Source organism: Neoarius graeffei, chromosome 14 (genome assembly GCF_027579695.1).
Source record: "Neoarius graeffei isolate fNeoGra1 chromosome 14, fNeoGra1.pri, whole genome shotgun sequence".
Lineage (NCBI taxonomy): Eukaryota > Metazoa > Chordata > Actinopteri > Siluriformes > Ariidae > Neoarius > Neoarius graeffei.
The window spans coordinates 29,660,464-29,676,420 of NC_083582.1; the positions used below are offsets into that span (position 1 = coordinate 29,660,464).

Here is a 15,957-nt window from a genome sequence, read left to right on the forward strand (position 1 = left end):
AACCACTCCAACGCATCTTCAACCTTAGCCTGCAGCTGGGGAGAGTGCCAACCCTCTGGAAGACATCATGTATTGTTCCAGTTCCCAAAAAGAATTGCCCCAGTGAGCTGAACAACTTCCGACCGGTGGCGCTCACTTCACATCTGATGAAGACGTTGGAGCAGCTCTTCCTCAGCCTCCTCAGACCCCAGGTACAACATGCCCAGGACTGTCTGCAGTTTGTGTACCGGGCAGGTGTCGGTGTGGAAGATGCCATCCTCTACCTGCTACACCGTGCCCACTCACATCTGGATAAGGGAAATGGCACAGTGAGGATCCTCTTCTTGGACTTCTCGAGTGCCTTCAACACCATCCGACCCCTACTGCTTCAGGACAAACTGAACAGGATGCGAGTGGACCCCTGCCTGGTCACCTGGATCTCCAGCTACCTCACTGACAGGCCTCAGTATGTCGGGCTGAAGGACATCACATCTGACACTGTAATTAGCAGCACTGGAGCACCCCAGGGCATGGTGCTGGCCCCTCTTCTCTTCACCCTGTACACCGCGGACTTCTGCTACAACTCGGAGCTGTGTCACATTCAGAAGTTTGCCGATGACACAGCCATCGTTGGGTGTATCAGTGATGACAGAAAGGAGGAGTATTAATTTCTGACCTCTGGCCTGGTGAGGGACTTTGCTGTGTGGTGCAACAGGAACCATCTGCAGCTCAACACCTCGAAGACCAAGGAGCTGGTCATTGACTTTGGGAGGTCCAGACCAAGGTCACGACCAGTTCTGATCGAGAGAGTCGAGGTGGAGGCTGTGGATTCCTACAAGTACCTCGGGCTGTGGTTGGACAGCAAGCTGGACTGGACTTGCAACACCAGTCACTTATACAGGAAGGCAGTGGCGTAGCCAGGATTTTTTATATGGGGTGGCCAAAGGGGGGCCAAGGATATACAAGGAGTGGCCATGCTATGACTAAATAAAAGGGGGGGGGGGTTCCGGGGTCCTCCCCTGGGAAATTTTGAATTAGCTAGATTTGATTTCCTGTATTCTGATGTATCTGGTGGCATATCTGGTGCCTAACTCATGAACAAAACCCATGTGAGCCAAGAGGTCAGAAATTAATGTATTAATTTATTTATGTAACATAAAGCATCTGCAAAACAAAGAAACCATCCAACTTGTTTACTCTAGTTATAAGCATCAGGATTTTAACGATCACTACTAAAATGCAAAAGTAAAAACTAAAAGATCACCTTTCCCAGGCACCTGAGAAGTAGCAAGGATATTAGTCAGGCTTGAATAAAGAGTGCTTTGCTCAGGAAAAGGAAAATACTTGTATACTTAACTCATACATACAGCATATGTAAACACATGTGATATTGTCCATTGTAAGTACTGTACAAACTAAATGTGTTGAGTTACAAAATGTGTTTGTGTGTGTGTGTGCATGCGTGTGTGTGAGTGAGTGAGTGAAAGTGTTACACTGATGTAACACATGACATAGATGAGGTGTAGTGTATGAGTGGTGTGTGTGAGAGAGAGAGAGGGGGAAAGTATGTGCACTGCATGTAGATATAGATGAGCTGTAGTATACGAAGTGTGTGTGTGTGTGTGTGTGTGTGTGTGTGTGTGTGTGTGTGTGTGTGTGTGTGTGTGTGAGAAGATATGTTACATGTAAATACAAAAATGAAGTGCATAAGTTGTGTGTGTGAGAGAGAGAGTGTATGTTCAGAGTGCATGAGTGTTGTGTGTGTTATATGTGAATATAGAAATGTAGTGCATGGGTGGTGTGTGTTCAGAGTGCACGAGTGGTGTGTGTGTTGAGAGTGCACAAGTGTTGTTTATACCAGTGAGTGTGTTACATGTAAATATAGAAATGTAGTGCATCATGCATGAGTGGTGTGTGTAGGAGAGGGTGTGTGTTGAGAGTGCATGAGTTGTATCTTATAGTGAGTGAGAGAAAGACATAGTGTGTGTTTAGAGAGTGAAGTATGTGTTCATATATGAGTGAGAGAGAGAGAGAGAGAGAGAGAGAGAGTTAAGACAGTGCATGAGTGTTACATTTAAATATAAAAATTTAGTGCATGAGTTGTGTGGGGGCGGCACGGTGGTGTAGTGGTTAGCGCTGTCGCCTCACAGCAAGAAGGTCCGGGTTTGAGCCCCATGGCTGGCGAGGGCCTTTCTGTGCGGAGTTTGCATGTTCTCCCTGTGTCCGCGTGGGTTTCCTCCGGGTGCTCCGGTTTCCCCCACAGTCCAAAGACATGCAGGTTAGGTTAACTGGTGACTCTAAATTGACCGTAGGTGTGAATGTGAGTGTGAATGGTTGTCTGTGTCTATGTGTCAGCCCTGTGATGACCTGATGACTTGTCCAGGGTGTATTCCGCCTTTTGCCCGTAGTCAGCTGGGATAGGCTCCAGCTTGCCTGCGACCCTGTAGAAGGATAAAGCGGCTAGAGATAATGAGATGAGATGAGTTGTGTATCTGTGTTGAGAGTGTATGAATGTTATATAGAAATGTGGTGCATGAGAGGGGTAGGGGGAGAGTGTGTTGAGAGAATGCATGAGTGTTGTGTATGTATGAGTGTGACAATTATTAATCAATGTGTACTCCCACCAGCAACACACAACATCTCTATATTTTCATGTAACAGACAAACATTAACTTTAAAAGTTGTATTCTGCGGTTAGAGTGAGCAAAGTGATTCACAGACAGCTAACTTGCCGACGTAATTTTCTCTTTTGAGTCGTACAATCGAAAACCACGGACGTTTTGCTTTCTATCTATCTAGTATGTGTGCACACAGCACAAATCCCACTGTAGCCAGATATCTATAAAGACACATATTTATCTATACGGTTGCATTTACATGTAAACAAAGGTTTCAGTCACTGAAAATGGATACTTTCGAAAACCCCAGGCAAAGTGGAGATTTCTGGAAACTCTGAATTGTCTGAGGACAGAATTGTAACTGTATGTCTACAAAGTGAGAAAATTTGAAGAGAGTATAAGAGATGAATAACTTACATCCCAAATTAATCGCATGTTCACGTAGTTCGTAGGTTGTTGTGTTCTCGGACTAGAGCATGACTATCTGATACCACCTGCTGCTTGAACACATGAAATGTTTATGTGCTACGGTAATATGCATCCCCGCAGAAACCAAATAGGCAGAACAAAAATCCAGCAGGCGGAACTAACATTTTGTGGGACATATCGGTTTTATAAATTTTATTGTCCGGCCCTGGGGTGGCCAGGGTGGGACCAAGGCGTGCCCTGGGAGGCCACGGCCCCCCTGGCCACCCCTTAGATCCGCCCCTGCAGGAAGGGACAGAGCAGGCTATACGTCCTTAGGAGGCTGCGGTCCTTTAACATCTACAGGAAACTCCTGTGGATGTTCTATCAGTCTATGGTCACCAGTGTCCTGTTTTACACCATGGTGTGCTGGAGGGGCAGCACATCCAAGAAGGACACATCCAGGCTGGACAAACTGATCAGGCGGGCCGGCTCTGTGGTCGGCATGAAGCTGGACTCTCTGGTGAGACTGCAGAGAAGAGGTCTATGGACAAACTATTGAACATCATGGACGATGCCAGTCACCCTCTGCACACCGTCATCAGCAACCAGAGGAGCCTGTTCAGTGACAGAATGCTCCTTCCCAAGTGCAGGACGAACAGACTCAAAAACTCCTTTGTCCCTCACACCATCAGACTGTACAACTCCTCTCTGGGGGGGGAGGGGGGGAGGGGTAACAGGAGGACAGAGGACGGGAAGGAGCAGTAGCCTAGCCTAACAATAAGCAATACCGGACAATGTGCAATACAATGTGCAATATAAAGTGCAATATCTTTCCTGCTTCCCCCCACACACACACACATACTTACCCTAACCCCACTTCTCCCCCCTTTCCCCCCTCCCCCCTTCCTCTCTTCCCCATATCTTATTCTTTTATATTTGTATAAGTAAATACTTAATTTATTTTAATTTATCTAGAAGTTTTTCTCTGTTTCTTTTCTCTGTTTATCTGTAATGATGCTGCTGGAATCTTAATTTCCCTGAGGGAACCCTCCCAAAGGGATCAATAAAGTTTAATCTAATCTAATCTAATCTAATCTAATCTAATCTAATCTAATCTAATCTAATCTAATCTAATCTAATCTAATCTAATGACGCTTCACGGCCCACTGATGGTTGATGGCCCAGTGGTTGAGAAACATTGATCTCTTGTACATAACATCATTAAATGATTCAGAGAATCTGGAGAAATCTCTGTATGCAAGAGACAAGGCTGAAAACTGACACTGGATGCCTGTGATCTCCAGGCCCTTCGGCGACGCTGCATTAAAAGCAGACGTGTTTGGAGTGGAAATTACTGTATGGGCTCAGGAACACTTCAGAAAGCCATTGTCTGTGAAAACAGTTCATTACTGCATCCACAAATGCAAGTTAAAACCAGATATAAACAATATCCAGAAACACCACCACTTTCTCTGGGCCCGAGCTCTTTTACAATGGACTGAGGCAAAGTGGAAAATTGTCCTGAGGTCTGACGAATCAAAAATAGAAATTATTTTAGAAATCATGGACACCATGTCCTCCAGGCTAAAGAGGAGAGGGACCATCCAGCTTATTATCAGTGCACAGTTCGAAAGCCAGCATCTGTGATGGTATGAGGATGTATTAGTGTATAGTGACAATAAAGGCATTCTATTCTATTCTCATCTCATCTCATTATCTCTAGCCGCTTTATCCTTCTACAGGGTCGCAGGCAAGCTGGAGCCTATCTCAGCTGACTACGGGCGAAAGGCGGGGTACACCCTGGACAAGTCGCCAGGTCATCACAGGGCTGACACATAGACACAGACAACCATTCACACTCACATTCACACCTACGGTCAATTTAGAGTCACCAGTTAACCTAACCTGCATGTCTTTGGACTGTGGGGGAAACCGGAGCACCCGGAGGAAACCCACGCGGACACGGGGAGAACATGCAAACTCCGCACAGAAAGGCCCTCGCCGGCCCCGGGGCTCAAACCCAGGACCTTCTTGTTGTGAGGCGACAGCGCTAACCACTACACCACCGTGCCGCCCTCTATTCTATTCTATTCTATTCTATTCTATTCTAGTGCACATGACATGGGGAGCTTGTACATCTGGGAAGGCATAATTAATGCTTAAAGATATATATATGTTTCAGAGCAATATGCTCCCCTCCCGACAATATCTGTTTCAGGGAAGGCCTTCCTTCTTTCAGCAAGACAATGCTGTCTTGCTGAAAGAAGACTGCTTTTTGCATATATTAAAACTGCATGGCTGCATAGTAAAAGAGTTCGAGCGCTAAACTGGCCTGCCTGCAATCCAGACCTGTCTCCCATTTAAAACATCTGGCAACGCAAAATATGACAAAGTCAACCCCCAGCTGTTAAGCAACTGAAATCAGAAATCAGGCAAGAATGGGACAACATTTCTCTTTCAAAACTGCAGCAATTGGTCTCCTCAGTTCTCAAACATTTACAGAGTGTTGTTAAAAGTAGAGGTGATGCAACACAGTGGTAAACATGCCCCTGTTTCAAATGAGCATAGATTTTTCAAAAAACAATAAAACTTCTCAGTTTCAGCATTTTGATATGTGGTCTTTGTACTATGTTTTTAAAGCAAAGGGTTGTCTCACACCAATTTTTGACTTTGTTTCACTTATTATGGCTTACTGCTGTTTATAGTTGTTGTTTTTTTTCATTACACATTTTCATTATTTTTTAAGCCATTAGTTTTTTTATTTTTTGGTCTATATCATTTCTTTCCATGTGAGTTTTGCACAGTACTGTGTGTATATATGTGACAAGTCATGGAATCGACGGACACGTCGGCCGAAACGAATCCGAGAAAATCGCAAAAGAAGCATTAATTAATTAATGCTTCTTTTGCGATTTTCTCGGATTTGTTTTGGCTGACATGTGTCTGTGGATTCCATGACTCGTCACACACACATATATATATATATATATATATATATATATATATATATATATGTATATATATCATCTCATTATCTCTAGCCGCTTTATCAAGCTGGAGCCTATCCCAGCTGACTATGGGCGAAAAGCGGGGTACACCCTGGACAAGTCGCCAGGTCATCACAGGGCTGACACATAGACACAGACAACCATTCACACTCACGGTCAATTTAGAGTCACCAGTTAACCTAACCTGCATGTCTTTGGACTGTGGGGGAAACCGGAGCACCCGGAGGAAACCCACACGGACATGGGGAGAACATGCAAACTCCGCACAGAAAGGCCCTCACCAGCCACGGGGCTCGAACCCGGACCTTCTTGCTGTGAGGCGACAGCGCTAACCACTACACCACTGTGCATATATATATATATATATATATATATATATACACACACAGTGGGGCAAAAAAGTATTTAGTCAGCCACCAATTGTGCAAGTTCTCCCACTTAAAAAGATGAGAGAGGCCTGTAATTTTCATTATAGGTACACTTCAACTATGAGAGACAGAATGGGGAGAAAGAATCCAGGAAATCACATTGTGGGATTTTTAATGAATTAATTGGTAAATTCCTCGGTAAAATAAGTATTTGGTCACCTACAAACAAGCAAGATTTCTGGCTCTCACAGACCTGTAACTTCTTCTTTAAGAGGCTCCTCTGTCCTCCACTTGTTACCTGTATTAATGGCACCTGTTTGAACTTGTTATCAGTATAAAAGACACCTGTCCACAACCTCAAACAGTCACACTCCAAACTCCACTATGGCCAAGACCAAAGAGCTGTCAAAGGACACCAGAAACAAAATTGTAGACCTGCACCAGGCTGGGAAGACTGAATCTGCAATAGGTAAGCAGCCTGGTGTGAAGAAATCAACTGTGGGAGCAATTATTAGAAAATGGAAGACATACAAGACCACTGATAATCTCCCTCGATCTGGGGCTCCACGCAAGATCTCACCCCGTGGGGTCAAAATGATCACAAGAACAGTGAGCAAAAATCCCAGAACCACACAGGGGGACCTAGTGAATGACCTGCAGAGAGCTGGGACCAAAGTAACAAAGGCTACCATCAGTAACACACTACGCTGCCAGAGACTCAAATCCTGCAGTGCCAGACGTGTCCTCCTGCTTAAGTCAGTACATGTCCAGGCTCGTCTGAAGTTTGCTAGAGGATTCAGATCCAGAAGAGGATTGGGACAATGCCATATTATGGTCAGATGAAACCAAAATAGAACTTTTTGGTAAAAACTCAACTTGTCGTGTTTGGAGGAGAAAGAATGCTGAGTTGCATCCAAAGAACACCATACCTACTGTGAAGCATGGGGGTGGAAACATCATGCTTTGGGGCTGTTTTTCTGCAAAGGGACAGGATGACTGATCCGTGTAAAGGAAAGAATGAATGGGGCCATGTATCGTGAAATTTTGAGTGAAAATCTCCTTCCATCAGCAAGGGCATTGAAGATGAAACATGGCTGGGTCTTTCAGCATGACAATGATCCCAAACACAACGCCCGGGCAACGAAGGAGTGGCTTCATAAGAAGTATTTCTAGGTCCTGGAGTGGCCTAGCCAGTCTCCAGATCTCAACCCCATAGAAAATCTTTGGAGGGAGTTGAAAGTCCGTGTTGCCCAGCAACAGCCCCAAAACATCACTGCTCTAGAGGAGATCTGTATGGAGGAATGGGCCAAAATACCAGCAACAGTGTGTGAAAACCTTGTGAAGGCTTACAGAAAACTTTTGACCTCTGTCATTGCCAACAAAGGGTATATAACAAAGTATTGAGATGAACTTTTGTTATTGACCAAATACTTATTTTCCACCATAATTTGCAAATAAATTCTTTAAAAATCCCACAATGTGATTTTCTGGATTTTTTTTTTTTCTTATTTTGTCTCTCATAGATGAGGTATACCTATGATGAAAATTACAGGCCTCTCTCATCTTTTTAAGTGGGAGAACTTGCACAATTGGTGACTGACTAAATACTTTTTTGCCCCACTGTGTATATATATATATATATATATATATATATATATATATATATATATATATATATATATATATATATATATATATATATACACACAGTGGTGCTTGAAAGTTTGTGAACCTTTTAGAATTTTCTATATTTCTGCATAAATATGACCTAAAACATCATCAGATTTTCCCATAAGTCGTAAAAGTAGATAAAGAGAACTTAGTTAAACAAATGAGGCAAAAATATTATAATTGGTCATTTATTTACTGAGGAAAATGATCCAATATTACATATCTGTGAGTAGCAAAAGTATGTGAACCTTTGCTTTCAGTATCTGGTGTGACCCCCTTGTGCAGCAATAACTGCAACTAAACGTTTCCGGTAACTGTTGATCAGTCCTGCACACCGGCTTGGAGGAATTTTAGCCCATTCCACTGTACAGAACAGCTTCAACTCTGGGATGTTGGTGGGTTTCCTCACATGAACTGCTCGCTTCAGGTCCTTCCACAACGTTTTGATTGGATTAAGGTCAGGACTTTAACTTGGCCATTCCAAAACATTAACTTTATTCTTCTTTAACCATTCTTTGGTAGAATGACTTGTGTGATTAGGGTCATTGTCTTGCTGCATGACCCATCTTTTCTTGAGATTCAGTTCATGGACAGATGTCCTGACATTTTCCTTTAGAATTCACTGGTATAATTCAGAATTCATTGGTCCATCACTGATGGCAAGCCATCCTGGCCCAGATGCAGCAAAACAGGCCCAAACCATGATACTACCACCACCATATTTCACAGATGGGATAAGGTTCTTATGCTGGAATGCAGTGTTTTCCTTTCTCCAAACATAACGCTTCCCATTTAAGCCAAAAAGTTCTATTTTGGTCTCATCCATCCACAAAACATTTTCCAATAGCCTTCTGGCTTGTCCACATGATCTTTAGCAAACTGCAGATGAACAGCAATGTTCTTTTTGGAGAGCAGTAGCTTTCTCCTTGCAACCCTGTCATGCACACTATTGTTGTTCAGTGTTGTCCTGATGGTGGACTCATGAACATTAACATTAGCCAATGTGAGAGAGGCCTTCAGTTGCTTAGAAGCTACCCTGGGGTCCTTTGTGACCTCGCCGACTATTACATGCCTTGCTCTTGGAGTGATTTTTGTTGGTCGACCACTACTGGGGAGGGTAACAATGGTCTTGAATTTCCTCCATTTGTATACAATTTGTCTGACTGTGGATTGGTGGAGTCCAAACTCTTTAGAGATGGTTTTGTAACCTTTTCCAGCCTGATGAGCATCAACAACGCTTTTTCTGAGGTCCTCAGAAATCTTCTTTGTTCGTGCCATGATACACTTCTACAAACATGTGTTGTGAAGATCAGACCTTGATAGATCCCTGTTCTTTAAATAAAACAGGGTGCCCACTCACACCTGATTGTCATCCCATTGATTGAAAACACCTGCCTCTAATTCCACCTTCAAATTAACTGCTAATCCTAGAGGTTCACATACTTTTGCCACTCACAGATATGTAATATTGGATCATTTTCCTCAATAAATAAATGATCAAGTATAATATTTTTGTCTCATTTGTTTAACTTGGTTATTTTATCTACTTTTAGGACTTGTATGAAAATCTGATGATAGTTTAGGTCATATTTATGCAGAAATATAGAAAATTCTAAAGGGTTCACAAACTTTCAAGCACCACTGTAGGTACTATAATAACACTTGCGAAACATCATGTCAACAATGACTATTTTTTATACTATGTTCATAATAAGGGGTGGCACGGTGGTGTAGTGGTTCGCACTGTCACCTCACAGCAAAAAGGTCCTGGGTTCAAGCCTAGTGGCCGGCGAGGGCCTTTCTGTGCGGAGTTTGCATGTTCTCCTCGTGTCCACATGGGTTTCCTTCTGGTGCTCTGGTTTCCCCCACAGTCCAAAGGCATGCAGCTTAGGCTAATTGGTGGCTCTAAATTGACCGTAGGTGTGAATGTGAGCATGAATGGTTGTCTGTGTCTATGTGTCAGCCCTGTGATGACCTGGCGAGTTACGAATTTTTAAATTTACGCCCGCGGAGACCCCTGTTTCACAGGCTGTATTACAGCATCTCTTCATTTGGAAAATTGGAAGTAGATTAGACCCAATCTTTAAAATTTTTTTCATGGGTTATCCGGTCTGATGCTTTTGAAAGACAGAAGGAGAAATGTGAAAATTTCCGGTCAATGTCCACTGGTCTGGCCTTATTTTGATATATATACATCTTAACGATCTTTTAGCCATTGCAAAAGTAAAAAAGACTTTCAATACATACATTGTGCATAAAGAATTACTCAAACTTATACTGGAAAAAAATTAGTTGATTACCGATTACTTAGTGTATCAGATCACGTGACACTGTTCCACAAGTATTGACACCTTTGTCCACAGTTATCAACACTTTTCCACAATTATGAACATCCAGATGATTTTTTTTTAAATCGGTATGTCGTATTAAGTTAACAAAACATTTATTTTAAATTTGTTTTATACAGACATATTTAGCACAAGATATCTTTTATATAAATATATTGATATCAGTGCTTATGTAAATGAGGAAATAATTCTGTTTGTAAACAAATTAATTGATAATGTTTAATCTGTGTCAGAAAATCTTTTTTTCCACTTTCTACCCACTTTCTAAGTATTTTCGTAGATCACATTTTGTTAATCATTCATTGTTGTTTGCATTAATTTCTAGTTTTGTAGTTTACCAGTAAATGTCAACAGGCAACTGACATTGTAACCGTATGAAAATTCAGGTCAAAGGTCATTCCTCTTCACAAATGTCATTCCTCAAACCAAAACTTTATATTTTTACATCTAAAAATATAAAATGTCTACTGATATTATAGTATGTGGTAGATATTTGTAACAAACTGAAAAAAATTATGAATTAAATAGAAAATCTGAATATTTCAAGCATGTAATTTTTTGTACACTAGGAATTTAATTCTGGTCTAATTCTATTTATTGCAATAGGATTCCAAATACTCTACAAATATTCCATTCTGTTATGAATTTAAAAAAAATATTATAAATCATAGCACTGTTTTTTTTCAAGTACTTCATCTACTTCAACAACGTTTGACAAAGATAAATCCATAACAATTGTAAATGTCACTTAATTCCACAGGGGGGCGGCACGGTGGTGTAGTGGTTAGCGCTGTCGCCTCACAGCAAGAAGGTCCGGGTTCGAGCCCTGTGGCTGGCGAGGGCCTTTCTGTGCGGAGTTTGCATGTTCTCCCCGTGTCCGCGTGGGTTTCCTCCGGGTGCTCCGGTTTCCCCCACAGTCCAAAGACATGCAGGTTAGGTTAACTGGTGACTCTAAATTGACCGTAGGTGTGAATGTGAGTGTGAATGGTTGTCTGTGTCTATGTGTCAGCCCTGTGATGACCTGGCGACTTGTCCAGGGTATACCCTGCCTTTCGCCTGTAGTCAGCTGGGATAGGCTCCAGCTTGCCTGCGACCCTGTAGAAGGATAAAGCGGCTAGAGATGAGATGAGAATTCCACAGGGTGTCAATAATGGTGGACGCCGGTGAAAGTGATCACTATTATCAACATCTCACGTGACTTCTCAAACGTGCGTTAAGATATAAAATAGCGACTGTCAAATGAAAGAGTAAGAAACAAAGTAGGTTTCAATAAGGATATCATGAAATATCAGAGAATTTGATAAGTAAAAACATGTCCATGAACTTTCCACCATGCTTACCTGCAATGATAACGTCTGGGTTTTCCTCAAATTGCTGACAGTGCTAAAAAAAATTCCGTCTCAGGTAACGAGATCGTCATCAGACAACAAGATCAAAGGGTGAGGCAGGTCTTCTGGTTGATTAATTAACCAATAATAACTGTTGTAACTGAAACTCACCCTTGTAAAAATTGTTTTTATTGGTAAATCTGAAAAGGTGTCAACAATTATGGACCGCCGATAATTTTAGCCATCGCTATCTATCTATCTATCTATCTATCTATCTATCTATCTATCTATCTATCTATCTACTGTATATATACCGTGTGTGTGTGTGTGTGTGTGTGTGTATACTAGTGCATCTCAAAAAATTAGAATATCATGAAAAAGTTCCTTTTTTTCATAATTTAATTCAAAAAGGTAAACTTTCATATATTCTATATTCATTACATGTAAAGTGAAATATTTAAAGCCTTGGCGGCACGGTGGTGTAGTGGTTAGCGCTGTCGCCTCACAGCAAGAAGGTCCTGGGTTCGAGCCCCGGGGCCGGCGAGGGCCTTTCTGTGTGGAGTTTGCATGTTCTCCCCGTGTCCGCGTGGGTTTCCTCCGGGTGCTCCGGTTTCCCCCACAGTCCAAAGACATGCAGGTTAGGTTAACTGGTGACTCTAAATTGACCGTAGGTGTGAGTGTGAATGGTTGTCTGTGTCTATGTGTCAGCCCTGTGATGACCTGGCGACTTGTCCAGGGTGTACCCTGCCTTTCGCCCATAGTCAGCTGGGATAGGCTCCAGCTTGCCTGCGACCCTGTAGAAGGATAAAGCGGCTAGAGATAATGAGATGAGATTTAAAGCCTTTTTTGTTTTAATTATGATTATGGCTTATAGCTCATGAAAATCAGAAATCCAGTATCTCAAATTATTAGAATATTCCCTAAGATCAATCAAAAAAAGGATTTACAATACAGAAATGTCCAACTTCTGAAAAGTATATTCATTTATACACTCAATACTTGGTTGGGGCTCCTTTACCATGAATTACTGTATCAATGCGGTGTGGCATGGAGGTGATCAGTCTGTGGCACTGCTGAGGTGTTATTGAAGCCCAGGTTGCTTTGATAGTGGCCTTCAGCGTATCTGTATTTTTGGGTCAGGTGTTTCTCATCTTCCTCTTGACAATGCCCCATAGATTCTCTCTGGGGTTCAGGTCAGGCAAGTTGGCTGGCCAGTCAAACACAGTAATATCATGGTCTAGCAAACCATTTGGTAGTAGTTTTGGCACTGTGGGTAGGTGCTAAGTCCTGCTGGAAAAGGAAATCAGCATCTCCAAAAAGCTCGTCAGCGGATGGAAGCATGAAGTGCTCTAAAATATCCTGGTAGATGGCTGTGTTGACTTTGGACTTGAAAAATACAGTGGACCAACACCAGCAGATGACATGGCACCCCAAATCATCACAGACTGTAGAAACTTTACACTAGGCTTCAAACAGCTTGGATTCTGTGCCTCTCCACTCTTCCTCCAGACTCTAGAACCGTGATTTCCAAATTAAATGCAAAATGTACTTTCATCTGAAAAGAGGACTTTGGACCACTGAGCAACAGTCCATTTCTTTCTCTCCTTAGCCCAGATAAGACACTTCTGACATTGTCTCTGGCTCAGGAGTAGCTTGATATTAGGAATGCGAAAGTTGTATCCCCTTTCTTGAAGATGTCTGTTCGTGATGGGTCTTGATACACTGACACCAGCCTCAGTCCACTCCTTGTGAAGCTCTCCCAAGTTCTTGAATCAACTTTTCTTGACAATCCTCTCAAGACTGCGGCCATCCCTGTTGCTTGTGCACCTTTTCCAGCCACCCTTTTCAGCAATGACCTTTTGTGGCTTACCCTCCTTGTGGAGGGCATCAGTAATCATCTTCTGGACAACAGTCAAGTCAGCAGTCTTCCCCATGATTGTGGTTGTGTGTACTGAACTAGACCGAGAGATACACTGTGTCCATACTGTTTTACTCAAACTTGAAATGAAATATTCTAATATTTTGAGATGGGTTTTTTTTTATGTTTTTGTACTGTATGCCATACTGATTAAAATTAAAATAGAAAAATGCTTGAAACATTTTAGTTTATGTGTAATGAGTCTATAATATATAATATTGAATTTTTTCACAATATTCTAATTTTTTGAGATGCACTAGTGTATATATATATATATATATATATATATATATATATATATATATATATATATATATATATATATTTCGGTATTGTGTTACAGACTGTGTGAGGATGTAATGCTCTATGTCACACAAATCAAAGTCAACTAAATGTAGCATGCATTATAAGTAGGGCTAGATATTCCCTTACCCTCGAGTGTAGTGATGTTTCTGACTTCCCCACTTACAGAAATAGCACTGACACCATGCTGTTCATTAGCCAGCCGCCGATATTCCTCAATGGAATAAACTGCTGTATTACATAATAAGGACTAAATCACTAATGCTTTTTTTTAGTTGTTGTCATTTTAAAACTTTCTGTCTGCTTTTAAGCTTTGATAGAACTAACTCTGCCAAAGTTTCTGTGTACTATTTCTATCTCACTCGTCGAGGCGAGTGCCATGGAATGGGATACCAATGACCAGATGCTCAAAAAAATAAAAAAATATGGCATTTTTTGTGACTGAAAATTGGGTGTTCTTTTGTAGTTCATGTTCTTCTTTGAAGTACTATGATTTTTGCCCAGTATTTGACAACTGTGACTGTGGTGCACGCCAGCTGTATCATCAGAAGTGTGGTCTGGACTTTGGATGGAGAAGAGCAGGTTTTTGACTGGATATTTCAAATGCTGTTCAGAGGAGGCCTTATATTATATTTGAGTGACAGAAACATAATATCCTAAAAATCTTTACGTACATGTATTAGCCAAATATTCCAATTGTGCATGAGTATTGAAGTGTCTGTATTTCATTACATTTCACTGCAAATGTAATAGCATAGGCTGTCTTTTGTTTTGTACTATTTTTGATAGGCATCTTTGGACAAGGCTTGGAGGACACAGTTCAGTATGAAAAGAAATTTGGTGTTCGACTTGCCCCACTTTTAGTCGAGCAATGTGTGAATTTTATTCGGGAGCAAGGACTCAATGAGGAGGGTCTCTTCAGGATGCCAGGCCAGGCCAACCTGGTCAAAGAGCTTCAGGATGCTTTTGACTGTGGAGAGAAACCTCAGTTTGACAGGTATAGGATTTTTTTAAATCAATATCTCTTTTTTGTGTCAGGATTTGTGCATCAGTATTTCTTAATATTATTTATATCACCAGTAACTGATATGAAAATATGCTGAGTATTTTGAAATACATTTTACAATTTGGATTGCCATAAAATGAAAGATATGATATTAAAGCAAATAACTGCCATTTCTATGATATTGACTATAATGACTGGGTGGTCCCTGGTTAGATCCTGATTATAGGTTATTGTCTCTGAGGAGTTTTGTATGTTCTTCACCTTGTCCATCCATATGGTTTCCTCAGGTTGTCTAGTTTCCTTCGACATCCCAAAACATGCCAACAACTGAATTGGCATCTGGCTTATAGGTTCCCCATAGATATGATTAAGTGTGTGAATATGTGTGTCCATAGTGTGCTGCAATGGACTGGCAGCCCAACCTGGATAGAGTTCCTCTTCACACTCAGTGTTCCTGAGATTATGGCCCAGGTCATGATAAAATGGTTATTCAAGATGGATAGATGAATGAACTATCAGAACTAATGTTAATGACCTATCATAACTTGCACTTTAACCATTTGTAGTAACACTGATGTCCACACTGTGGCTTCCCTGCTGAAGCTGTACCTCAGAGAGCTGCCTGAGCCAGTCATCCCCTTCTGCAAGTATGAGGATTTTCTTACTTGTGCTCAGCTTCTTGTCAAAGATGAAGAGGAGGTAAGTAATTACCAGTAATGATCTGCTAGCACTATCCCCTTTAGTCAAACAAGTAGCTTCATGCATGGACACACCACTGTCACAACTGCTTTGGTGGAATTAACTGTGTGACTTATAGTCTTATCAAGGCTGTATGCTTAGCTTTTGTGTCAACACTATTCACAGGGACTCCAAGAATTAGGGCAGCAAGTGAAAACTCTTCCCTCTGCAAACTACAACCTCCTGAAATATATTTGCAAGTATGTCAGTAGTACAGGCTTCAGGAGCTAACTAAAATACTGAACCAATTTTCTCCCATCCTAA

The 15,957-nt window shown here is 41.6% G+C and overlaps 1 protein-coding gene across 1 annotated transcript in view; it reads left to right on the forward strand.

Moving 5' to 3' along the window:
• Positions 1-15,957, forward strand: part of si:dkey-191m6.4 (rho GTPase-activating protein 22) — an 80,507-nt gene that overhangs the window by 61,382 nt on the left and 3,168 nt on the right. The window contains exons 5-7 of the mRNA XM_060939498.1: positions 14,739-14,946; positions 15,522-15,654; positions 15,820-15,893. Coding sequence (XP_060795481.1) covers positions 14,739-14,946; positions 15,522-15,654; positions 15,820-15,893 — 415 coding nt within the window. The remainder of the gene's footprint in view (positions 1-14,738; positions 14,947-15,521; positions 15,655-15,819; positions 15,894-15,957) is intronic.